This window comes from Coturnix japonica, chromosome 1 (assembly GCF_054131305.1).
Source record: "Coturnix japonica strain WE chromosome 1, WE-NBRP24, whole genome shotgun sequence".
Classification (NCBI taxonomy): domain Eukaryota; kingdom Metazoa; phylum Chordata; class Aves; order Galliformes; family Phasianidae; genus Coturnix; species Coturnix japonica.
The window spans coordinates 15,048,043-15,073,581 of NC_140663.1; the positions used below are offsets into that span (position 1 = coordinate 15,048,043).

The 25,539-nt window shown below is 40.2% G+C and overlaps 1 protein-coding gene across 18 annotated transcripts in view; it reads left to right on the top strand.

The window, feature by feature from the left end:
* Positions 1-25,539, top strand: part of TAFA5 (TAFA chemokine like family member 5) — a 487,828-nt gene that overhangs the window by 94,978 nt on the left and 367,311 nt on the right. For 5 of the 18 annotated variants that reach the window (XR_014934297.1, XR_014934311.1, XR_014934328.1 and 2 more), the window contains exon 1: positions 8,035-8,168. The exons of 11 other annotated variants lie outside the window; for them this stretch is intronic. Coding sequence is in view for 4 of the 7 variants with exons in the window: in XM_085514955.1 (XP_085371081.1) it covers positions 8,078-8,168 (91 nt within the window). In the remaining 3 variants the exon portion in view is untranslated. Of the gene's footprint in view, positions 1-8,033; positions 8,169-25,539 lie in introns of those variants that run through there. 2 more of the 18 variants (XM_085515222.1, XM_085515478.1) reach the window with 1 other exon arrangement.

Genomic DNA, 25,539 nt, shown 5'->3' on the forward strand with positions numbered 1-25,539 from the left:
CAACATAACAAAGCTGATATTGCCCAGTATGATAAGGGTACTACTTAATAGCTTCACTTTTTTTTTGTTGTTGTTGTTTTTTTTGTTAAATGCCTAATCTAATCTTAGATGCCCCCTTTCATGTAATTAAAGATTTCTTCTTCAAAACAAAAACAAAGAGGACATAATCCTTTAGAGACATGCTTTTCACCAAGAAAGAAAAAATAAAAAAAAAAAAAAAGTGAAAAGCTGCTATAAAGTGGCCACTTCATTAACTGTATTAAGCTATGGGGTGCCTGATGTGTCAGGCAAATAGAAAGAAAAAAAAAAAAAGAAAGAAAAAAAAAATCAAAAAAACATTTTACACAAACAAGCAGGCAAACAAATAGTAAGTAGGTTGCACATGCAGCAGAAGGTTATATAAATCTACCATTATCCCACCCCAGGTGTATATCGATGGGCCTCCAGTGTGTTAATTTCTCATAGCAGAGTCTGGTAATAAAACTCATACTGGCTTGCAGTAATACATTTTCATCCTACTGAACAAAATTTGTCTTATACTATTTATTACCATATCTAATAGTCTAATATTAGCTAGAGACTTGCTAATATGTTTTTTCTGTTTGTTTGTTTGCTTTTTTTTTGTCTGTATTGTTTTGTTCTTTTGTACTATTGTAAACTAGGAGACTATATTATACATGAATGGCTTGTAAAAGTATTGGTTTATATTCCAGAATGATGAACATGTTTGTGTTCTAATTTCTCCTTTACTTAATAATGTTTTCAAAATGAAGTCCTGAACTCAGACCCAGAAGAAACTTCATGTATAACATTCTGGGCCTCCTTTAATGTCACAGTTGGATGCAGGTTTAAAACTCTTGAAAACAGAGTTTTCAGACTTAAAATAAGAGTGCCATAGTGGTTAACCCATTTTAACATATACATAACTGTTCTAATTGTTTATTTTCTGCATGTAACAAATTTGTTTGTTTGTTTGTTTGTTTGTTTTGTTTGAGGTTTTGGATATTTTTAAAGCATCTGTCCATGAATCTGAAAAGTATTTTTTCCTTCTCCACCAGTTTATTACCAATTAGAAACTGCCCTTTCTCTCAGGAATATCAGCCAACAAGCTCAACCATTACAGAGGCACACATTGTCTCTTCCTTGTACATTCAGAGCATGTTTTCTCTAACTCTGGAAGTGCCTTCTTTGCTCTAGATATGCTCCATTTTTGCTGCAGCTCTCATTCTTACCTATCAGCAATTAAAAGTGTCCATTGTTCTGTGGCATCAGCTCCCAATCAGTGTTTGTGATATCCTTGTTTTGAGGGAGAAGACCAACGGGTAAATAAATTTAAAGAAAGTTTTCTTGGTGAAGTTTGAACTATAGGACATAGAGCTTATTAGCCAGGCTGCCAATGAGTATGAGTTCACAGTTTATATAGTATTGCTTCTGTTGATTTTGGATTATTGTTATTTTTTTTCCCATCTCCACTTAGATGAGGGGAAGCAACAAAATCCTCAAAATGTTCTAAGTTTGAACTTTTCTGTACAAGACTGTTATACTGCATTGCTGGCTGATCTGTGAAGGCTTGCTATGTCTTGATTCATGTGACTTGAGTCACTGCTTATTCTGCATGGCTTACTTTATGGGTCTCATTTTCAATGAAGAATTTACCAATTAAATGTTACAACATTTCAATTGCATGTATTTAGGCTAGACATTCAGGAAGTGATGCTGGAAACTATGGATCATAACTAAATTCCATTAATTTCATTTGTTTAGTCATCACAGTTATAATACAAGTCTTTTTCAGGGAAAAAAAAAAAAAAAAAAAAGGAAGAGAGAAAAATGCAAATTGTTTTAATATACAAAGGGTGAAAATGCAAGGACAAGCCTGTTTGTGATCTTTTGTAGCTCTACAGTCCCTGGAACGTTTAAAACTATGCTATAGTCATCAGTATTAACTGTGAGTTTCAGGTGTTATATACTCTCTGAACTATTTTAAGATGATAATCTTACAACTGGGTGCAGGTGGAAAGGCCCTTAAGACCTTGTAGACTTTCTCTTTGAGTTTTGTAGTTCTCCTCCTGGATATGAGTTGCTGCCTATTCTGTTCTCTGTAGACGAATGAAGGCATCTTGAAAGCATAGGAAGGCTATAAACAAACAAGAAAAAAAGAAAGAAGGAAAAAAAAAAAAAAAAGTGGAAAAGAAGGGCAGGCAGGCAACATGACAACATGATAATATGGTTGTCTCCATTCTGATGTGTAGTTCTGACAATGTAATAGAGATGGGTTCCCCTCCTTCCCTCAAAGATAGGAAACTGTCCACTGGGAGACATAGCATACATGTGTCAGATAAATGAAATCACACCTTTTGGAGGACTGCCTAGAAGTTCTTTACTCTCTCTTCAGATAACGATTTATTCCTTCCTGAAGAGGTTGAGGGAAACCTTGCATGAAAACAATTCCATGCTATGGAAGGCAACAATGAGTTTCAGCATTCCTCATGGAGGACATGGTTCCTCATGGAGGACATGCTGTCCTTGTTCCCTCCCCAGCGGCTTTTACTTTGTGACAGCTTGTGTTCTCTCTCCTATGCATAGTGGCAATAGTTCATGTGGATATGTGCTTGTTACAAGTACCACCAGTGCTGGAACTGAATTCTGTTAACGCTCTAAGTGTTCCAGTCCCAGATGTGTTGGTTTTTTTTTCTATGTCAGAAATTCCCCAGGTCATAATGCTGTCACTGTTCTCAGTAGGAAACCTTAATTGCAGAGCTAGTTGGAAAAGAGTTGGATTAGCTGGCAGAGTGTTGTCTGGAAAATCTTTCAGCTGTGCAATGTTATCTTGTCCCCTGATATTCCCCACCCCCGCCCCTGAGGATTCCTAGCCTGCTGCATTTGGTGAGATACATATGTTTTCCCCAGCTCCAAGAACTGTGAAGGGTTCCTCTGGGATATCTGAGTATAGATACCTAAGTGTGTCTTCAGTTGCTAGGTTATTTTTAGTCAATGGGTGGTTACCAAGTCATCTATAATTGTGCTGTTAAATGTGTCAGAGCAGCTACTGCAAAGCAAGGTGCTCCCTGTAGCAGGTTGAGTGTGTAAGGTAAAAAGTGAGTACAAGTTCAGCAATACATAAGCGAGCTGTTTAAAGCTTTGAGTGATATAAGGGTCTCCCCTATGTATGGCTTGGTGAGCAAGTATGGGGAGGATGATCCTCGAGTATAACACAAAAGGAGAAATATGATGATATATGTTTTGACCCTGCTATCCACAGTTCCTGTGACTGGCATATTGTGTCATTTCTGATTTGTGGTGCTTGGAAATTTACCAGTGATCAGTGGACTACAGTGGTCTCTCAGATCCTTTCACTTAGCCAGCTCCTATATTGCCCTGGTCAGCAGTGACCAAAAGCTGTTGCTAGCTGGTGGCTGCTTAGTGAAAGAATGTGCAGGAAGTTCCCAGTGGACAATTGTCCACATGACATGGACTGCTGGCACAGTTCTTTCCCTATAAATAAAACCACACCTGAATAGAAGCTCAATAAAATAATGGGAAGAAGGCAATAACAGCAAAATAAGGCAAGTGGAAAGCCAAAGGAAATCCAAAGACTTTTCTAAAAATATGCATCAGGAGTGTTAAGCAGAAAGGACACACAAAGCAAAGAAATTTCTCCTTAGTTACTCCAAACAATCCTGGCTGCATTATCCCTTTCATTAATCTGCAGGTAGGAGAAAGAGTGGGAAGAAGGGTTTGGTCTGAAAAAATATTGTTAAAGCCATATTAACACATCATTTATTTAAGTGAGTGAAGGAAAAAAAAAATAAATGAAAGAAAACTTCAGGCATTCATGGAAGGAGATGGTCAGATGGATACATGTTTGTGATTCCTGTGATAGCTATGTCACATTAACAGAATCTCTCTAGATTTTCAAAATTTTCATATTTCAAATAGAAATATGAATTTCTATTTTGGTGGCACTTGCCCATCATCAGCAGAAGATGCGTGATGGCATTTTGAGGAGTGCTGATGTGGTGGCCCAATAGCAAAGAAATGTGAACCAGCTGTTGGCATGTGAGAGCAATGGGGAAAAGGTATTTGGGGGCTGCAAAAAATAATTGGTAGAAATATACCCATCTGTATTCATTAACTGTACTCAATATATCATCTATTTTGGTTAGATTCAAAGTGGGAAAGGATTTATAATGCCACTTCAGGCATATGTGGAAAGATGAACCGGGTGAATTTCAACAAAATGAAATGTTAAACTTAGCATCAGGAGAAGCATTCCAGCTGAGAGAACCGCTGGGCTGGAATAATCACCTCAAGTGACTGGTGACAGACTATTGCCTGAGTAACTCAAAAGTAACAAAAACGAAATCCAGTGGGCACTGGCAAAGGTTTGGGCTAGATAACCTAATAATAGATACTGTCTGCTCTTTAGTAGTAGATTCTCATGCTACTGTATTTAGATCTGCATTGGCCATGCATAATTTTGGGGCTTATCGCATGAACAGGAATAAAATCATTATGCAAAAATACATTCAGCACAGCTGAAAATACCAGGCGCTTATTTACAGTGGTATGGAACACAATGTAAACATGGTCATGTTCCAGGAACTTTAGCATTCTCTAATTTAAAATATCTCATTATGGAAGAATGGATCTTTTAAAGGTTGGAAGATTTTATTTTATTTTTTTCCCATGGAATTAAATGCAGAGCAGAGAAGATATTTTTAAACCTTTAGAATTGAGCAAGGGCTGCTGTCTTCACTACAGAGTTCCAGTTTTAGTAATTCTGTTGAACTAGACAGAAGTTTCAGTAAAAGGAACAAATGAGCTATGTTTCCAAAATGGAACATACATTTGGAAAAGATGCACTTATTTGTTGTGCTGCTTCCCCATAAGAACCAGGAAGAGCTCATATTTTAAGTGCAGTTGCCTTTGCCCCATTATTATCAGGAAAATGCATTCCTTACTGCTTTTCCCAGTTGCAGCACTGTTGGAAATCTCTTCCAGCGCCATCACCATCCTTCACCTGAGCTAAGGGGCTTTCAGGTGCTCAGCATCCCTCTTTAACATTATAACACAAGTGGAAAATTCCCCGCAGAGTGGCTTCCAGACAGAAGCTATTGCTGGGACGAGAGCTTTCTGCTTCTACATTACTGGAGATGACTGGGGTCAGAGCTTTGGCAAAAACCTGGAAACATACAGTGAGTTGGTGCTATAAATCTCTTGGCCCAAGCAGCTTGCAAATTGTTGGACGGCTGTCACTGCATTAGGTGAGGTTCAAAGAACAGGGGGTGCTTTAGTCAGGGGAATTTATTCCTAAAAGTCTTCCAAAGAAGTCCATGTGGGTAATTTGATATATCTTTAATATTTTATAAATCTTTATGTGGGTGACAAGTCAAGAATTTGAAGGCGGCTATTTTTGAATAGGGATCATCCTATTTGAAAGGTCCACGTCTGTCAAGAAAATGCAAAAAGCACAGCACACCATATTTAGTACAGCAAGCATCGTTGCCAGGTACCACTGTCCTCCCAAATGGGAAGTCTTCTGGAATCCCTCGTTGCTATGAGACTAAATATCTCCATACTGTGTGAGCACTGAACCAGATTTTGCTCCCACTTACACCGCTATGCGTGTGGAGGGACTCCCCTGTGGCTGGGAAACACAGTGCTGTGTTCTGATGTTGTTCTTCTGAAAGGGTCTGGTCCAAAGGCTGCTAGAGCCCAGGAGTGTTTGCTTAATGCAGGAGCTCCATGAAGTAGGACCAGCTTAAAATCAAAGAACATGGGAGCTGCACTGTCATGATGAACCTCAGAGGAGGAAGCAAGAAATCTCAGTCCACTAGTAGTGTATCTTCATATGCTTTTTGAAAAGTAGTACGTTAAATTTGCTGTAGTATCTCCCCTACCAACTTTGCATGTTCAGACTGGAAGGTACATGTTGCTGATCCAGGACTGCATGAACTCTTGAGACACCTTTAAAATCCACATATCTAGAAAGTAAAAAACAAAAACAAAAACAAAAAACACAACATTTTTTCAGGGTGGTTGTTAGGGTTCTTATGACTGTTTAAGTGTAAATCTAAGAATTTGCTTTAGCTACTCAACCACGCTCCCTTTCATCCAGAAGACAAACAAACAAGCAAAACCCAACTTGAAAGAAGCCAAAGCGTGGCCAGTTTCTCACCAAGGGGGTACGTTGCAGAATTAAAGATTTACAGTGGAGTATCTCCACTGTAGCTCAGACATTGGTTTAAGATTGCATTGCTATAATCTTCAAATACAGTGGATGCAATAAATGGGCTTATAGGGATTTGTGTGAAGTTTAAAATTCCAAAGATAGTTGTTTTTAATGTTTCTCTGTGCTATCAGAAAAAAAACAAACAAACAAACCAAACCAAACCAAACCAAAAACAACCAACCAAACAAAAAAAACACAAAACTGCACATCATCAACAACAAGGAAAACGATTGCCCAACAGAAGCATTGACACTGTATTAATCCACCCTTCCAAGCCTCTTGAGCGCCTGCCGGTTCTTAAAAATTAATAAAATATGCCAATAAAGAAGTATTAAAAAAAATAAATAAATCAGCATAAATGCAAATATTTCACCAAAGAGCTATGAAAGCAAAGCTTTGCAAGCATTCCCTTACTTGGTTTTTATCTCCAAACTACGGATGCGCTGCTGCCTATCCCGGATAACTCGGGGTAACGCGGCGGCCGCCACTGCGCCGCTCCAGCCGGTAACGCCGCGCAGCCACTGCGCACCCGGCCGGTGAGAGCGGTACCTTTCCGCCGCCCGCGGAGCAGCGCGCCGGGGCGCTCCCGCAGCCCGCAGAGCCATCGCGCCCACCTGCCCGCCCGGCTGCTCTCGCTCCCTCCGTCGCCCTTAACGCGCGTTCCGGGCGCGGAGTTCGGGCCCGGCCGCCCTTAGCGGGAGCTGCCGACCGTCGGGGCAGCCCTCCTAGTTCCGCGCCGCAGCGCTCCCGCGGCCTTCCAGCCCCCCGGCTGCTCGGGGAGCCGCTTCTGTAGCGCAGCTCGGCCCTTCCCTTGGAGCGGGCGGGCGGCAGCAAAACCACAGCCTTGCTTTTTTTTTTTTTTTTTTTTTGCTTTTTTTTTGGAGGAAGGGGTGATTTATGGCATTCCTTCATTTGCGCTCTCGCTTTCCGCGAGGATGGCTGCGACGGACGCATCAACCTGTAGACTGAGCTCTCTCCCGCCGTAGCCCGGCGCTCGGAGGGCGCTCTGCGGTGCCACCGCCGGGCAGCGGCGTCGGGACGGGGACGGACGAGGGAAAAAGCGAAGCGGTCACAGAGTCCCCGAGACGGGAGGCGCGGAGCCGAGCGGAGGGCGGCGGTCCTCGCTCCGCCAGGGATGGCGGGCTGAGCCGAGTCCCCCCCGCACCACGGAGGATCTCCGAGCCGGGGGAGGAGGAGGCGGGGGGTGCAACAAATTGCCGCCAGCCGGGAGAAGTTGCAGTAAAGAGAAATCCCTCCCTCCCTCCGCTCCCTCCCCTCCCCGCTCGCTCTCTTTCTCTCTCTCTCTTTTTCCCTCCTCCCCGAGCCGTGGCAGTGAGCGGCGGAGCGGCGGCCCGACGAGCGAGCGAAGGAGCGAGGCAGCGAGCGGCTCCCGCAGCCCGGCGATGCTGCAGCGGCTCCCGCGGAGCCTCCCCGGGGTGGGCCCGGCCCCCGCTCGCCCCGCGCCGCCCGGCGGCGGCGCGCCCTGAGCGGGCGGCGGCGGCGGCGGCCCCGCGGCGCAGCGGGCGCTGTTGCGCAACCTGCCCGGCGCTGCCGGCCTCCCTGCCCCCGCCGCCGGCTCGGCGCGGCTCCCGCGGACACGGAGCGCTGATTCATGGGGCCCCGCGCCGGCCGCCTCGGCGAGGAGAGCGCGGCGCTGCCGCTGCCCCCGCGCGGGGTGTGAAGCCCCGGCCCCTCCTCCGCAGCCCCGGGCTCGCCCGCCCTGCTCGGGAGTGTGGTCCCTGCCGGGAGCCGCCGCGCCTGGCGCACAGAGGGAAGCGTTGATGCATCGCTGTGGAAATTCATTGTGTGACTTTCTGGGTATTTACTGAGTTTCAGACCGAGATGCAGCTCTTGAAAGCTTTATGGGCACTAGCAGGAGCAGCGATCTGCTGTTTTCTTATATTTGTCATCCACTCACAGTTTCTTAAAGAAGGTAATTATATCTGCATGTCTACATACCCTGTTCTTTAATACTACGGTCTGTACGAGGTGTCTTAATTATTTTTTACTGTTTCCAGTATGTTCTATTTACAGCAGTGCTTCCACGCCGTTTTTTTATTTTTTTATTTTTTTAATTTTTTTTTTGGTGTGTGTGTGTGTGTGTTTCTTTTCTTGCTGCTTAAAGCCTTCCCGTGTTTGTTCCGTTAGCAAATAGCGAGCTTTGGACTTACGTTCTTGGTAATTGCATAGATGTATAAAATCGGTGTGATGTTTGCATTCTGCGTTTTAGCGGACGTCTCACGGCTCTGTGGGCTACGTCCGGTGCATAGGAAATATTTGTTGCTATCAGATGACCACCGAACAGCAGTCGTCATGGGAGTATTAATAAACCAAAAACCCCTTAACAAGTAAACGTCTTATTTTTATACCGAATCAATAGGCATCCTTTCCCTCTTCCTTGTTCAGTAAATTTTCAATAGATGGCACTAAAGTTCTATGGAAAGGGCAGGGCAGAGCAAATCCTAGGCATGCAGCGTCGTCCTTCTCCTCGCTGCCCCAACAGGAGCAGAGGCCTTTGCATGCTTTCAAGGCTCCGTTTTTTCCACCTTGCGGTCAGAAAACAGCGATTGCAATTTGTCGGAGAGAACAGCTCGGATGGGGTGGAGGGTTCTATGTTACATTTATTTTCTCTTTATTTCCTGCGTGAGTTGGGTGGGAAAAGAAAGCGTTTGATTAAGTGGATAGAAGAATTTTCTCAGGGAGTAATCCTCCTGTGTTTTTGGTTTTGTTTCCTTATCTTCTTCACCCGGAAATTGTTATTATTATTATTCCACGTTGTAATAATGTTTCCTTCTGTAAAGGCAACTGCTCTGAGATACGAGCGTGAATCCTGAGAGATGTATTTATATTGGGTGGTGTATGAGAAGGACCAGTGCTGTTCCTTAAGAAGCACAGTGTAAAAACGTGGGGGTTTTGGCAGACCCATGTATTCCTTTTTGTCACGGTAGTGCAGCCGAGGTGGTGGCTGCTGGAGGAGGCAGCCGGGCTGGCTGTGGAGCTCTGCAGAACGAGGAGAAAAACTTTTCTGTGCCTGGGACAAAGTTTTGCTCTGGGCTGGGCAGAGCACCTGCCCTGCACCCACAGAAGGGCCTCTACTGGCGGTACCGCAGCGTGGGACATCACAGCATTGGGCTGTGCCTTTGTGCTGATCTTTGCTGGGATGGATAAACACAGATTTGCCCGGTTTGCTTGGTCTAAAACACGGTGTCCAGATATCGATGGTGCCAGAGATTTCTCCTTTAAGAAAGGAGCCCATGCTTTAGTTGCACTGTGTGCAGTGCCTCTCTTATATTCACTTATTGAGCATGCCTTTAAAATGCTTGGACTGGTCTGTTCATATATGTCTGTCTAAGCAGATGACTCATTTTGAAGAGAGAAAGCAGAAAGAAATATAGCCCGGTATCTCAGGCTATTTTATTTATTTATTTATTTTTGACAGTATTTGCATGATGCCGCTTCATTCTTACTCCTGTCTTTTCTTTTTCTTTTTTCTTTTTTTTTTCTTTTTTTTTTTCTTTCTCCTTTTTTAAAATGTCTTTCACTCCATGATTTTTAGACCCATGTTACTATGAATAATCCATAATGAAAGAACCATTTAGTATCACTTAAAGTATTTCTTCTTGCACTGTGGGATGGAAAGCTGCTACTAAGTTAATATGTGAAGGCAGAAGCCATGGCCAGGCACTGAGCACTTCAACATGTTTTCCATTGCTTCTCCTCCAGCTTTTATAGCCACTCTTCACTCTGAGCACAGAGAGAAGGCTGAAGCATGGAGCTTGTTGGGTAACTTAATTACACCGGTTCATTTATTATATTTGTGAAGAAAATATTTTTTCTTTAACACTGTGACCCGAGTACTTACAGTAAATACAGACCAAGTGTGTGAGGGGCCGCTTGTCAGTCCTTCCTGACCGCTGCTCATCTGCACAGCAGCGTTTCTGTCCCTCCTTATAATTACTTCAGCAGTGCATGTTGTCACCCCCGTGGTTTCAGTCCTGAAATGGAGTAGTGCAGTGGAATTGGCTGAAACTTGAGGTGGTATAACAGAATTCTTCTCTCTGAGGAACTTTCAGAATATCTAATAAAAAATGATAGTTTTAGCCACTGCAGATTCCAGTGCCGGCATGTAGGAGGAGGAGGAATAGATAACAGAAGACTTAAGCTGAACATTGTAAACAATTAACAAAAGCAGCATGGAATTTTCTACTTTTTTTGTTTGTTTGTTTTTTGTGTTTTTTGTTTGTTTTTTGTTTTTTGTTTTTTGTTTTGAAGCCTGCAGTAAGAAAGCAAGGGAAAGCAGACTGAGGGAACAACCAGCAAAGCATTTAACCATAAGTCTACCACGCTGGTTTACTGAACAGATATGTATGAAGAAGAACTCGTGAGATAGCAGTTACCTCCAGAAGATGTGAAATTGTTCTCAGATACTGGAGTTAGCCCTTTGCATTCAGATTTTATTAAAAAGTTGGGAATGGTGTGTCTCATTGCACATAATGGTGCTAGGCTGTTGATTTCCTGGCAAAAAGATTAATTTCCCATCGGATCCTAATGAACTACATGGGCTCATTGTTTGCAACTCAGCTGTGCGGTCGAATTCCGCAGTTAAATACTTAGACATTTTCATGTGATCATTTCTTGTGCAGAAGGATAATTTCCTGTGGTCCCAAGCAGCAAACAAGTAAGCCACCCGTTTGCCGAGTTCAATCAGATTAGCTGATACAATGCATCTCCTGAGACTGTTTGACAGTGCAAGTTTATACAGCATACATTCCTTTTGTTTGCAACACAACTGATGTAATAAGAATGACAGGTAGAATTAACTAAAGGTCTGACAATTTATTAATGCACACTCTCTTCATTTTTGATTGTTTTGTAGTATTTACAGCTTAGTATTCTTCCAGAGGCCAGTCTTAATGGAAAACTGACATCATCTTCACATCTTACATCTTTAAATGATTGCTATTTGCTTTTTTTTTTTGCTTTTTTTTTTTTCCTGTATTAATTTTCCCTTTAATCACTTAGAATTAGTGATGCCATCTGTTAAACTCTTGCCACTTATTAACACAAGAAATTTTGACAATTTCAGCTGTGCTGCATAGCACAGAGCGTGCAACTTTGATGACATCTGACTAAAACTTACTATCAGAAGCAAATTCTCCTTCAGTCATGTTCATAGACATGTTATATTATGTGTTGCTGTGGTCTATTGAGACTTTTCACGCTGTTTTCTTTTGGTTCCTATGGTGAACATGCATTTTTTCTCTAAGTAGACCTGTCTTAATTCTTAAATATTTTAACACAAGTTTCTGAGTTTAGGCAGTTTAGTAGCAGCCTTACATTGCTGCAGTTTGAACTGTGCGAGAGACAATGAGTGCTTGTTCTGAGATGAGTGGGAAAGAGCTGTTTAAAGGTTTATTTTCATGAATATGTTTTTTTCAGGAAGTGAAGAATGGGTGACACAGGGTGCCATTTTTTCCACACTTAGGCTTTTGTGTGGAAATACAGGTCATCCTGTGGCTAATCCGTTCCCCTCTGTCCAATCTGTCCTTCAGTGTTTCTGTAAGATGAATAGAGCTGTGAACCCAGAGAAAGGCATTGTGATTCGTAATTGCAGTCCCAAGCCGGTCTGATCTTCTTGCAGAGCAGTTTAACCCACCCCAGTCAACCCGTCACTGTGAAGAGGTCTGGAAAACTGAAATATCCACAACTTCTTTTATTTTTTGCTTACACCACTGACAATTAAAAGTAAGGAGTTACTTTCACTACCCAAGTCTGGTTTTAAATTATTTATAATCTATAACTTTCTTTCAAAGAGAGCTGGAAAAAAACTGAGTTGGTGCTATGCACACTAATTGTGGGCACTCCTCTGCCCCCAGACAAGTACCCCTTTTACCTAGCAGAGCATTTAACCATTCAGGCACAGCAGTGATGGGGAAAGATAAAGGATACACTTTCTAAATATGTCTTTTAATAACATAGAAAACAGTGCTGCAAGGGGGTAGACTTTGGAAGGGCATGAATGTACTGCATCCAGGGTGTTTATAGCCTATTATATACTTTGAACCTTTTTCTTTTTTTATTATTCTGTGGATGTCAAGTAAGAGCCTAGAACACATTGTCTATCAAGGGCAAATTAATATTTTGAATCATTTATAAGATATGAGCATGTGAGTGGGACTAAACAGAAACATGGGTTCAGTCCGAAGACTCAAAATGGAAAAGGTTGGAGCATAAAGGTCTCAAAACTGCACTCTTAATCTGCTGGGTAGAAGCTCTAAAGCAAGCCATGTAAAACAGGCAAAAGTTAAGTAGAGGCAGGAGAATTCTGATACTTCTGTTATAAACTGATGATTATAGTTATAAACCAGAATTTTATTATCACCTGTGCAAATTTAGCATATGTTCATATATGTGAACAGTGGACTTGTTTAGCACGTCTTTCATAGTTGTGTCTTTTTTCTGCCCTAGGCAGAAGTTTGCAGTTGTTGGGTACGCTCAGACTGACATTTTTCTGTCAGGAACATTTAGAGAAATTAGTGTCACAACAGCAAAAATGCTTCAGTGCTTACTTCTAAAAAGTGCATTTCTTACTCATAAAAACTTGGTTAAGGCTTGTACTTAACATTAGTATCTTTGACACTTTTTGCAGATTGTAATGTGCTAACCTGCTGTAAAACTATGGGAATATTTTGTGCATTTTTTTAATGTGTTTTTTTGGATATATGTTTTGCAACTGGAAATATCCAGGCCATATTATTCCATTCAGGCAACCCCAAACGGCTTAGCTGTCCCTCTGCTAGCATTCGAAAACCTCTATTGATGAGGTTATTTCTTTAGAGCTTTCTGTTCCTGTAACCTCACAGCTTTGTGTAGTTGCTAGGACTAATGCAGACTGCTGTATAAAACATTTGAGGAGAGGACTTGTCTTCCACAGCCTTCTGAAACTGAGAATCTTGCAGTTTTCATTGAAAGAATTTGAATGTGATTTATAAGGAGAGGTAATATTCCCCTTAAGATTTGTTTTTCTTTAATAGTTAAATCATTCCAAAAAATGACAGAGTGAGAAAGAAAATTGCTCTTAAGAATGTGGGAAAAAAAGTTTGCATTTATCTTAGAACTGTGTGTTTGTTTTTGTTTGTTTGTTTGTTTTTTTTTTTTTTTTTGTTTTGCTTTTTTTTTATTATTTTCTTTCCATTTGCCCTTTTATGCTTAACTTGTGTCTCAGAACAGTAAGGGACCTTGCATACCAGATGTGCTGCATATGTTACCTACACGTAGTAGATCTGAGTTGAGGACGGTTTGTCTCAGATGTAAATGTTCCTGCTTTATGGTGTTCATTTTCTCTCAGCAAACTGTAGTATAGTTATTTTCTCCTATTTGTCATTTTTTACTGGTCTGTGAAGAGGCAGATAGGAGTGAGATTCTCAGAGCAGCACGTCAGACCAGAGAGGGTGCAGGATGCTCAAGTGGAGGTTTTGCCTTCTCATTCAAGAAAACAGATTTGACTGTTAAAAACCATGAACCTGAATAAGTGCTGAACAAGGAAAGAACATGTATTTGAAAAGTTTTGGTATTTTCATTATTTATTTCTTTGTTCGTTTTCTTATTTTAGGATAGAGAAGTGTAGCAGTAAAAGGAAGCCATGCAGACAGAATTCTCAAAAGTTTCCTTTTCAGGGAGATTAGGGAGGTGTTTCTGTCTGGCATCTGGCTATGCCAGGAGATACCTGGTAGTATTTCTGCTCATAGGAGGTAGCTTCAAAACAGTCTTTGGTTTTGAGTGACGAAAATTACAGATGCATTTGTCTTCACAGGGCACCACAGATGGTATAAAGCCCCTACTTTTCCTGACTGAGTAATCTGACAAAAGGAATTAGTAACAGATTTTCAGTAGTCTTTGTCTGCCTGTTTTCGTGCCCTAAGAGCACAAGTGAGGAATTGCTGACCTTTCTCAGTATTTATTAGTGCTACCTATTATGAAAGGTGGCACTGTAGGCTGATGTGTTTCACATCATACAAAAGTGTGTACTTTTTAGATCTGTTGATTACTCTTATTTCTAAGTGGACGTACACATTTGATCTTTACTGTATCAAAAATGAAGCTGGAATAAAAACAAGACATACATGATGAGATTTCTTTAACTGAATTAAAACTGAAGCATTGGAAAACAAACACACAAACAAAAAAAAACCAAACAAGTATTTAGCAACCAATAGTTCGCTAAATATAAAAATATACTATTGATTAAAAAGACCTATAAATATCTTTTATGTAAGTTCACTAATAAAAATAGAAATAAAAGTCCTCTTTTGTCCCAGTGATAACAACAGTGTTTGGGTTTTGGTGGTATGTAGATGTCCCACTTGGAATCAGCGGCTCACCCGCGTATAACTAGTCAGCTCCAGTGTATGTTCCTACAAGTCTAGGCCAGGTATCTGTTATATTCAGTGTCAGGATTTTAGTGGATATTTATTTTGCTCAGAAATTATATCTTCTTGCTACTTTAAACCGTTAGTGAGAAGGGATTCTGTTCAATAGCAAAATCCGATTATTTGCCTAAATGTGCTTATTATGTGTGCTCTAGAAAACCAACACAGTGTAATGAAACTGCCTATTCATTATGTTTTACCTTTGGCACTGCATCCGTTCATGAGAAATGCTAGTCGGAACAATAGATCAACCTACTAATTGTCGTTAGTCTTGTGAAAAGCAATGAATAGCGTGTTTGAAATATATCCAAACAACAAATTAACATATAAATAATCAGAAAAATAATGTAATGGATCAATACCTATTGAAATATATTCCAAAAGCAGATGCTATGCTAATGTGTGTTTTCGTGTGAGCGATTTATTATTTTTGACCGTAAGGAGGAATGTAGAAGACTGTTAATTTGTCAGGTGAAAAACTAGTTTTACAATAAACCAGTTTATTTTGGATCTCAGTTTCTCTCTACCATATTCTATTCCAAAATGTAGATGCTTAACCGCAGTTACACATGAAGAAAGATACAGGCCAAATTAGGTGCATATGCAGGAGAACAAGGGGAAGAAATGCAATGATGGAAGATCTGACCTAGAAAGGAGTAATGAAGAGACCAGGGTTATTAAGTTTAGAGAAGAGACTGCTGTGTCGGTAGGAGTGTTCAATGGATAAAATTCTGCCTTAGGAGTAACAAACTTCTTTCTGTAAAGCAAGAAGATGGCGAGAAGCAGTAGGCTCAAGCTGAACTGAGGGAGATTTTAGCTCGATATCAGGAAAAAGCGTAGTGAAGGAAAGTTGTGCTGAACATCAGGGAGGAATTACTGATGGCAAGGACAGTTAAGGACTGTAATAGATTTCCTTGGGAAGCTGTGAAACAGGAGAATTTTACCTTCAGGTCAAAAGGTCATGTGTTAGGAATAGCCTCATCAAGTTGAAGCAGACAGGTGGACTAGGTGACCTCTTGTAGCCCCTTCAAGCCTTATCCTCCAAATGCTAGCTTACCTAAAATGTATTTAGAAAGCTGAAAGGGTTTTCAAAGCATCTGACTTTAGGGCGGTTTTCTGTTAACTGCTGAAGTGAAGGCTTATGAGAAAATACACTGGGATCTGAAAGAATTCAGAGGATAAAGCAGTATATGAAATCTCAAGAAAAACCCCAGTGGTTTGAGTACTTTATTAGCTAAATCATACCACTTTCTGAGTTGCAGATATAATTGAAATGGAAAAAAAAAACCAACAGAAAATCTCATGATTTATGTTAGACTTTTGGGGCATGTCAGAAAATAAACGGAAATAGCTAACAGTTAATCTTTTAAGTGCTTTTTACTCTGCATGCTCTTCGGGACGTCAAAGTGTCCTGAACTAGGGCCTTACTCTGTTCATTCTTCATATGCAAAGAGCAGTGAGATTAGAATGAGGAGGGCTCCAGAAATAATGCCTCCTATTTTATTATTTTGACCCGTGACATCAGAAGCAGATGTTGATGGTATGGCAGAAGAGGCTGAACCTTCCCACCAATATTCCACTACATTCTGTCGGTGGATGACAGATGGTAGCGCAGGGGCTGTCGGACATATTGGTGTCTGACTTTTTTTCAGTACAAAAAAGACAGGGATCTCTTGGAAAGAGTCCAGCAGAGGGCCACAAAGATGGTAAAGGGCCTGGAGCATCTCCCCTATGAGGAGAGACTTAGGGAACTGGGTCTGTTTAGCCTTGAGAAAAGAAGGCTGAGAGGGGACTTGATCCAGGTTTATAAATACCTGAGGTGTGGGAGCCATAGTGGTGAGGCTGGTCTCTTTTCAGTAGTGCGTGGGGACAGGACTAAGGGTAGTGGGATGAAACTACAGCATAGGAAGTTCCACACGAATGTGCAGAAGAACTTCTTTACAGTGAGGGTGACGGAGCACTGGAATAGGCTGCCCAGGGAGGTGGTGGAGTCTCCTTCTCTGGAGATATTCAAGACCCGCTTGGACGCCTATCTGTGAGACATGGTGTAGGGAGCCTGTTTTGGCTTGGAGGTTGGACTCGATGATCTCTAGAAGTCCCTTCCAACCCCTACAATTCTGTGATTCTGTGACATGGAAGTGCATATGAAGCAAAGGTAAGTAGATGAATCCCTCCACACTGAAAAAATTGTAGCCATTGACATTCTTTGATGCTTACTGAATGTTTATGGAGACCCAGCAGTGGATGCTGGCACAGTAAGGTGTTGGGTGGTGTGTTTCAGCAGTGGAGGTTGCAACATGAATGACAAGCCACATAGCAGATGCTCATACACAGCTGTCACACCATGAAATGAAGAACATATCAATCACCTCATACACACAAATTATGACCAGGAAACTGTGCCTAGAGTTGAATATCAGCTTCAGTGCATTGGAAATGATAGTGGCAACCTTGGAATATCATTGTGTATTTTGTGTCAGATGGGTCCCACAAATGCTCATACAGGAACAGAAAGAACACTGTATGCAAGACTGTCAAAACCTACTGAACCAACACAAGGCTGAAGGTGACAATTTCCTGCAGTGCATCATTACCAATGATGAGATGTAGTGTCATCACATCACTACCAGACGTAGTCAAAACAGCAGTCTATGGAGTGGCAATGTGCAAATTCCCCATCGGAGAAAAAGTTCAAGACACAGTCCTCAGTGGGTAAAGTTATGTGTGCTGCCTTTTATGGTAGGAAAGGGGTGAAAGGTATTTCTGTTTTCCTGGAACTCATCAAATCTGACTGCTACATTATAACACTGACTAAGCTGAAGGCTTGAACTTCCAGAATCAGGGCAGAGAAAAAGAAAACCTTTGTCTTGCAACACAATATTGCCAGTCTCCATACCAGTTTAAAGACCATGAAGCACACTGCCAATTTTGGCTAGACTGTCCTATCACACTCATCACCTAGTTCAGTTTTGGTACTTTCTGATTTTCATCTCTTTGGGCTGATGAAAGATGGACTGTATGGGCAATATTTTCCCAGCATTTCAGCTGTTGTGGTAGCCGTGAAACAATGGGTCAATTCTGCTGATGCAGATTTTTATGAGCACGGTATGCAGGCTCTTTCTCATTGCTGATGAAAATGCACAGCTGATGGTGATGACTGTTGAAAAATGGTGTTTTATAGCTGAGAATTTGTTCCACCTTGATGCAATGCCATCCAATTTTTTACTTCTGCTTGGTCTTAAATCCAATTTCAAAATGAAAAGCAGAAAACTGTGCCGACAGAAGATGTGTAGGAAAACAGAGGTCACTTGTTACATAGAAACAGGCAAACTTAGACGTAATCTGTTGTTGGTGTCACACACCACAGCTTGTACTTGGAGCACGTCTTATCTGGAATTTGTTCATGCCTCTGGAACAGTTACATACTGCAGAGTTGTTCTGCTTGGAGGTGTAGGAGAGCTGAATACCAGATGTTTCTTCCCTGAGAAGCATTAATATTTATTTAAAGACAGGATATAGGAAATCTTTTATAAGTTTCTGTAATGAAAGTAAAAATTTCTTTACCCCTTTACAGTAGTTTGTCAGAAAGCACCCACATTTTATGAGGCTGAGTAGTGAGTGCTAATTAATCATGACAATGATGTTTTATGGTATCTTTTGTACTTTACTACAGCTTTTATTATATTAAATTACATGGTTTTCTGCATAATTCTTTCAATACAAATTTATGGCTTTAAGGAAAAAAAGAAACACAGCACTGCTCCATTATTCAGTGTTGTACATGTTTTAGAGCTGTGCATGATGGATCTGGGAATACTTTTAGCCTCAAGAGAATCAAACAGTTACTTGAAACGGTCACCGCTTGAGTATCACCTTGCTTACGGCTATGAACTAATTGAGATTAAACTAAAATGATTGTGAGATGCTTCCTTTTCCTGTACATTGGCACTTCCCGTTATCTGCTAATGCTTTAAAAGTATTATTTACTCATTTAGTCATTAAAAAAAAAAAAAAAAAAAAAAAAAAAAAGGGGGGGGGGGGGAGGGGGATATGCTTCTGGGTTTCTCTTTCATTCTTGCTTTTGCTGTTGTTTTTCTGAATACACATTGGTAGATGAAGTAGACTTTTCAGCTTCATTTATTGTAAGATAATCTCATAACTGCTGTAAGCATTTTTGTATACTTGGCCAAAAAGGTACACAAACTGTACCAGATGCTGAGTTAACTGTTGTAGAATTATAGCGGATGCTGATGAGACTTCGAGTAAAATCTTTAAAGATAAAACTCATCTGCTGTGCGTTATGTCTTCTTTTGCATTACATATCAATAGCTCTGTTTGACTGAATTTTCTTAACTTTCCACTCTTGTCCCTTTTTTTTTCCATATATGTCCCATTTTCCTTTGTGTTGTATCAGTTTTTCCTTTGTATGGGACTTTCCTAAGCCCAAAAGCATTTCATAAACTGCACATAGCTTTTCACTTTTTGAAGTGACAGCCCTCAGAAACTGAACTGTAAGTTTAAATGCAGTAACATGGTTAGTGAAAATAAATACACTATTTTATGTTGAGAATAAAATCTTGTCACCAAGCTGATGGTAAGCTTCTTAATGCCCTCTTTAGCAATGTTGGGCAGCATTCAATTGTTCTTCAGCTCACTTATGCCTTGGTCCATTGGCATGGAAATGCATCTTTTTCTATCTGTAGGATCTGAGTGAAATAATCTGTATCTGCAAAGTAATTGTTACTGAAGAGCTTTCCAAACCAACTAATTAAAGCTTGTACTTCACTTAGGCAGGTTTGGTTTATTGCACCAGTTCTTTGTTCCATACTGAGGCATTCCAACTCCTGATGATACTGTCATTTTTCTGGTAAAGATGAGGTTATTTTTCTGGCTCCAGGGATACTAAAAGTTAGATATGGATACTAAGTGCAATTGCATACTCCTGTACAGTGACTTATTACTGCTCATAATATCAACTTCTGCTTTAGTACTTTAGGCTTATCTAAAGCCTGAGCTGTACCATTGCAAGCACTTGACAAATCTAGAGAAACTCACAGTTCACAGAAGTACACACATTAAATAAATAAACACAGAAGCACAAGCAAGTAATCACAGACTGACTAGGGTGTGAAGGGACCTCTGTAGGTCACCTGGCGCAACCTCTGCCCCAGCAAGGACATCCAGGGCCATGTCCAGGCAGCTTCAGGAGACATCCAAGGAGGAGACTCCACAGTCTCCAGGCAGCCTGTGCCGGTTTTCCATCACCTGCACAGCACAGAAATTCTTCCTCTTGTTCAGGTGAAATCTCCTGTGTTTCAGCTTGTATGCCTTCTCTCTTGTCCTTTTAGTGGGGACCACTGAAAAGAGACCGGTTTATTCCTGCTTGCACTCTTCCTTCTGGTATTTATGGTCTTTTTAATGCTCCTTGACAGCTAGAATTGCTTAATTTCTTCAGGAGTCCTTGTCCACTTCCAGCAGTCTCCTGCCTTCTGTCCTGTGTGCTATGCCAAACAACTACAGCTTCATTCTTCAAGCATGTGTGGAAACACTGGGGAAAAAGGAGATCGTTAGTGGATCTGTTATGATACTCAAATATCATGAATTTTCTCTTAAATTTTAGGCTCCCTGAGAGACAATTTCCTTTCTAGTTTTGTCTGTTTGCTTACATAGATTTTACTGTTCCTCTTCCCATTACAGAATTCCTCCAGTATGATTTTTAGGTTAGAATTTGGCCATTTGTACAGCGGGCATCAGGACACTGGGTTAATACCAGTGTTCTGTTTTAGTTGCTTCAGAATACATTCTAACAGGGAACTCAGGTGAATGAGGAATTGATGCCCTTTTCATAATTACCTTTTTTTTATTGCATGGAAATTTTTATCTAGATGATTCAGAGTTGTAAACTTACGGGTGACTGGTCCCTTAGGAAACAAGAACAAATGCCCACAATGGGGAGGGGAGACTCAAGTCTGTATATGGTCAAGCTCATCAATTTTTATGTGCATTTTATTATTGTCTTGCTCTTTAAAGTTTTCTTCAGTTTGGCTAGCTCTGTTATGACGAGAGCTAAACCCCATTAGATTGATAATAATTCTTAATATTAAAGTCAGTCCACATAAATAATGCATATCTAATAACTTGTATTATGGATCTGGAATGAATGTAGATTCTCTAATTGTTACAGGTATCTTAATGAGTAGTTTGAAAATGACTTTCAGTTCAGAAGTGGATGAGATTTGCAAAGCTCCCTTTTTCAGTAGACAAATGATGAAAGTCAAATTAAAGGGAGTAGCTTGTCTTTCTGATTCATTGTAATGCTATTGCTTTCTGAGTTGATGCTGAAAACGTCAGATCTATCTCTGGGCTTCTGTAGTTCGTGTTCACTGTAATGGGAATTGCAGACACCTGTGCGCCTCTAGGTAGACAGGTTCTTGAATTCAGTGAAGCTGTCCTGTAATAGAGTGGCATATCAAAACACAACTTACTTTGTAAGAAAACAAAGCAATCTTCTCCTTTCTCCTTTTTTTTTTTTTTTTTTTTTTTTTTAACAGAAAAAGAGAGAGAGAGAGAGAAAAAAAAAACAACACCAAAACCCCATACGGTTTTAATGGAATTAACAGTAAGAAGCATCAAAAGAACTGCAATTTGCAGCATACTTTAATTTTCTAATAGTTTACAATTATAAAAGCCAAACAGAGAAACCTTTGACATAGAACTACTCATTTGCTTGATTGCTTTCTCCTGGGTTTGTTTATGGTTTACAAGTGGTCAAGGTTAAGCAGAGGTGTGTTTACCAACTGTGATTTAATCACGACCTATTCTTAATGTAACTTCATTGTTACATTGTTGGACCGTAGTGGTATAAAATATCTTTTCTCAATCCATATGCAAAGAAAAATTATGTACAAGCACAATAGAAATGAGAAGTTTGTAATATTGCCTCACTGTTAATTTACATTTTGAAAAACAAAAAGTTGCCATAGTAACATGTAGGTTGTAAAATTTTTCTAGACCTGGAGATAGGGATATATAAGGATATATAAGGATATAGTTCATAAGGAGATCCCTTTTGCATTTTTTGTTACTGTTCACTACAGTTATCATAAATGGACTGCTCTGGTGGCCTTCTTGCTCAGTGTGCGGCCAAACTAAGTGCGTTACTTTTGTGGAACAATCTGCAAGATTAGTTGTTTAATTAGTTAATCTACTCCATAACTCAAGCAAAAGGAAGTACTGAGTTTTTATTTTCATTTCCAGGTTTATTTATTTATATATATTTTTTTGTAATTACATTTTTCTGTATTTGTGTATTTTCATACATGTTTAAAAATATGTAAGATATAATAATGTTTGCCCCAGTCATCATGTAATGCTTTCTCAGTATTGTGGCATTGGATCCTGCTCTATTGATGATGGCCAGCAGCCTTTTGAGTTATGGTACATCTGGACTGTTTAATTTTTTAGGGTGAACATTTTTGCTGATGCATGATCTTGTTTAGTATTGTTGCTTGCATAATTCTTCCATACAGGTACGGACTCAAAAATAGATCTTATTTCTGAATATGTTAAATGGAGTAATAAAAACTTCTTATCACTGTGCAGAACTAAAATCTTTCAGTACTTTTCAACTGTAGTCCTATTTCAAAGTCTCCCATTCTTTTTAAAAATATTAGTGCATATAAATATAGATATTTTACATAACACATGTTCTTTCCTTTAGAACCATTTTTAAAAGGTAGAAAGTGCACCATAGAACTGAGTACACCCAAACCATTGCTCTGATTTAAGGTTGCTGGTGATGGACATTCTATTGCTTTCCTGTATTTTCATGCTGCACTCATTTATAATATCTGCATTTACTCTGATGAGTTGCTGTAGTATCAATCATTTTGTCATGTGGGTAGGCTGGAGCAGAAAGCATGCACACACAGAGCTCTTTGAAAACCTGACATACTTAAACCAATTAAATCCTAAAAGGTAGCATTTTACTTATGATTGCTGGGCTGCAGTTGCAGGATGCAGGAATGGCAAATCATGCTCTGCTGGAGATGAGGGAGGACCTGCTGGTGACACCTAGGCTCAGTGGCAGGTTTTGGAATTCTTTGTTGGAGAGATGGTTCTGGGTCATTATTTATCATCTCCTTTCTTCCTTTGCTCCTATCTTTGAGGTAGCTGCAGCCTTTTTTTTTTTTAATATACTCACTTTGTGGCCATTTTTGTGTTTGCACCTCACATAGTTTTTTGTTGTTGTTTTGTTACATATGCAAGACACAAAATACTTATTCTTTTTGTTACTTTTGTTCTTCCAGTCTCCAAGTCTGCATTCATAAAATCACAGAATCATGGAATCCTTAGAGTTTGAAAGGACTAGCTCATCTAGCCCAACTCCCCTGCAATTAACAGGAACATACACAGATAGATCGGGTTGCCTGGGGCTTGATGCAGCCTTTCTTTGAATGTCTGCAGGGATGAGGCACCCACTGCATCCCTGGGTAACCTGTTCCAGTGCCTCACCACTCTCACTGAAAAAGACTTTTTCCTTATATCTAAGGTAAATGTACCTTCTTTATGCTTGAAACCATTTACCCTTGTTCTGTTACAGCAGACCCTGCTAAAGAGTCTGTCCTCTGCTTTCCTGTAACTCACCGTTAGATACTGAAAGGCCATTATCAGGTCACCTTGCAGCCTTCTCCAGGCAGAACAGCCTCTTTTAGCTTGTCCTTATAGGTGAGGTGTTCCGTTCCTTTAGTAGCCTGTGACTGACAGTGCCTTGTGCTTTGTACACTCTGCCTCTGTCGTTGTCTTCTGCATGCAGCCCAGAGGGCATCATGCCCATATCAGCACAACATCAGATTGCCTTCTGGTGCTGCCCTCATGCTCCTCTGCTGCACAACATCTTAGGTCAGCTGGTAGTTTTACAGTTTGTTATTTAACAATAATGTGGAGTTTTAAATTGCAGAGTCCATGCACATTACTGTTTAGTGGTAGCAGCCATGAAGCTTGACCACCAAGACAGCCCAAGGCATGCTGTAAGTCTCAGTAATACAGTTCATAGTGATGCATTCAGTATTGTGGCTAATATCTCCCTCATGTTGCTTTGTGTCTTTCTGAAATTAAATAGGTAAGGGAGAATGTGTATTGATATTTTTTCCTATTAAAAAATGTGTGAGCTCTTTGTTTGAGATAGAGAAGGCATTGAAAGAAGTACTCTTTGCGCTTTAGCAGCACTATTTCTGACTATTTTGAAGGAAGTCACCAACAAGCCTCTGACCACTGGGAGAGTACCAGTAAATATTGACATAAAAGTTGGATATTACATCAATTTTTTATGTAAATCTTGGGTTCTTCAAAGCTTTTAGGGGACAGAGTTACTGTTGTAGTCAATCTTGAATTTTTGAAAATCATCTGTAATTGTTAAAGTCTATTTTTGTTTTGTTTTGTTTTGTTTTCCATTTTCAAAAGTCTTGGCAAATATATAGTTTGTTAATGATAAAGTTGATAATTGACCTGTATACTAGACTAGGGGCTGGCTGGAACTTTAGCATCTGTAGTGCCCTGACAGTTTATATTTTTGTAGCTGGTCCTGTAGTGATAGAGCTACTCAAAACTATAAGAAAAACAGTGTAAAAATATCAGCATTCACCTATGCAGTGATTTATTTTGCATATTATGTCACAGGCATGCACTTGCGTATTAAAGATGATGTATATATTATGGATTTGGTAATAGGTCCTGAACGAGCCTGATTTGGACTGCTAGTTGAAGAACATTTGAGTTCTGCACTTAAAATGATTGATGTGGTGTTGCTCGATATTGATACTTCAGGGGAAACACAAACTGCTGCTGAAAATGCTTTTTTTTTTCTTTTTTTTTTTTTTTTTTTCAGAAACATAGAACAGGAATCCAAAGGGGAGGGGTAATGCTAAATTGAACTGTACTGTATGTTCTCTAAATCCTCTCCAAAGTGCCAGTGAGAGGTTCCTTCTCTAAGTGTGTACAATGGGAAGTCTGTTGAGGTTTAGTAGTACCCAGATGTTTTAGAAGGGCATGAAGTCGTCTTCCACAGATGTGAGTTTGTGTTGCGATGTGCTTTGGGAGAGATCTGAAAAGGCAATGTTATACCACTGTGCAGTCATTTTAAACCGGTGCTTTCATATCCTTTTTAGTTTCTGTACTTACACTTGATGCTGTAGAAATTGAGTAATGTTGAATATGGGATATCATAGTCAGTCTATAGCAATAGGCTGTGTTACCGTGACATAGTGTTTAGTCATTTTAGCATCACATAGGAGAGGACAATTCGTAATAGTAAAAGAATGCAGCTGAACTCTGAAATATTTTTTAGAAAATGTAGCAATCAGGATCAAACCGTACATGTTAACTTGCTTTTTCTTCTATTCCTCATTATATTACAACATCATGACTTGCATCCCTGCAAGTTCATTAATACTTTGCTGTATTTCTGAATGCTAGAGCAGTTCATATTTTAGATGTTTTCATGCTTGAATCATATATAAACACAGCAATTCATTTAAGTGCAGTAGTACAATGTGCTCTTTGTATTCCCGTATGCAAAACACAGGCTGCTATGTCACAAACCCACATTGGCCTTCTGTAAGATAGTTTCCGGAGAAATTATGATTTATTTTTTCAAATAGCAGTTGTCAGTGCTGTGATGTACTGCTGGTAAATCAGTAGTCTGAACTCTTTTCCAACCCCTCCAGCTGTTGCAGCGTGCTCTTTTTAAATTCTGCAAATACCTCAGGTCTCTGTGTGCAGATATGTGCAGTGAATCTTTGCTGCTGAAATGATAGTTGTCCTTTCTTCACCCCTCCTCTACCAAAGCTTTACTTTGTATTTCAGTTGGATCACAAT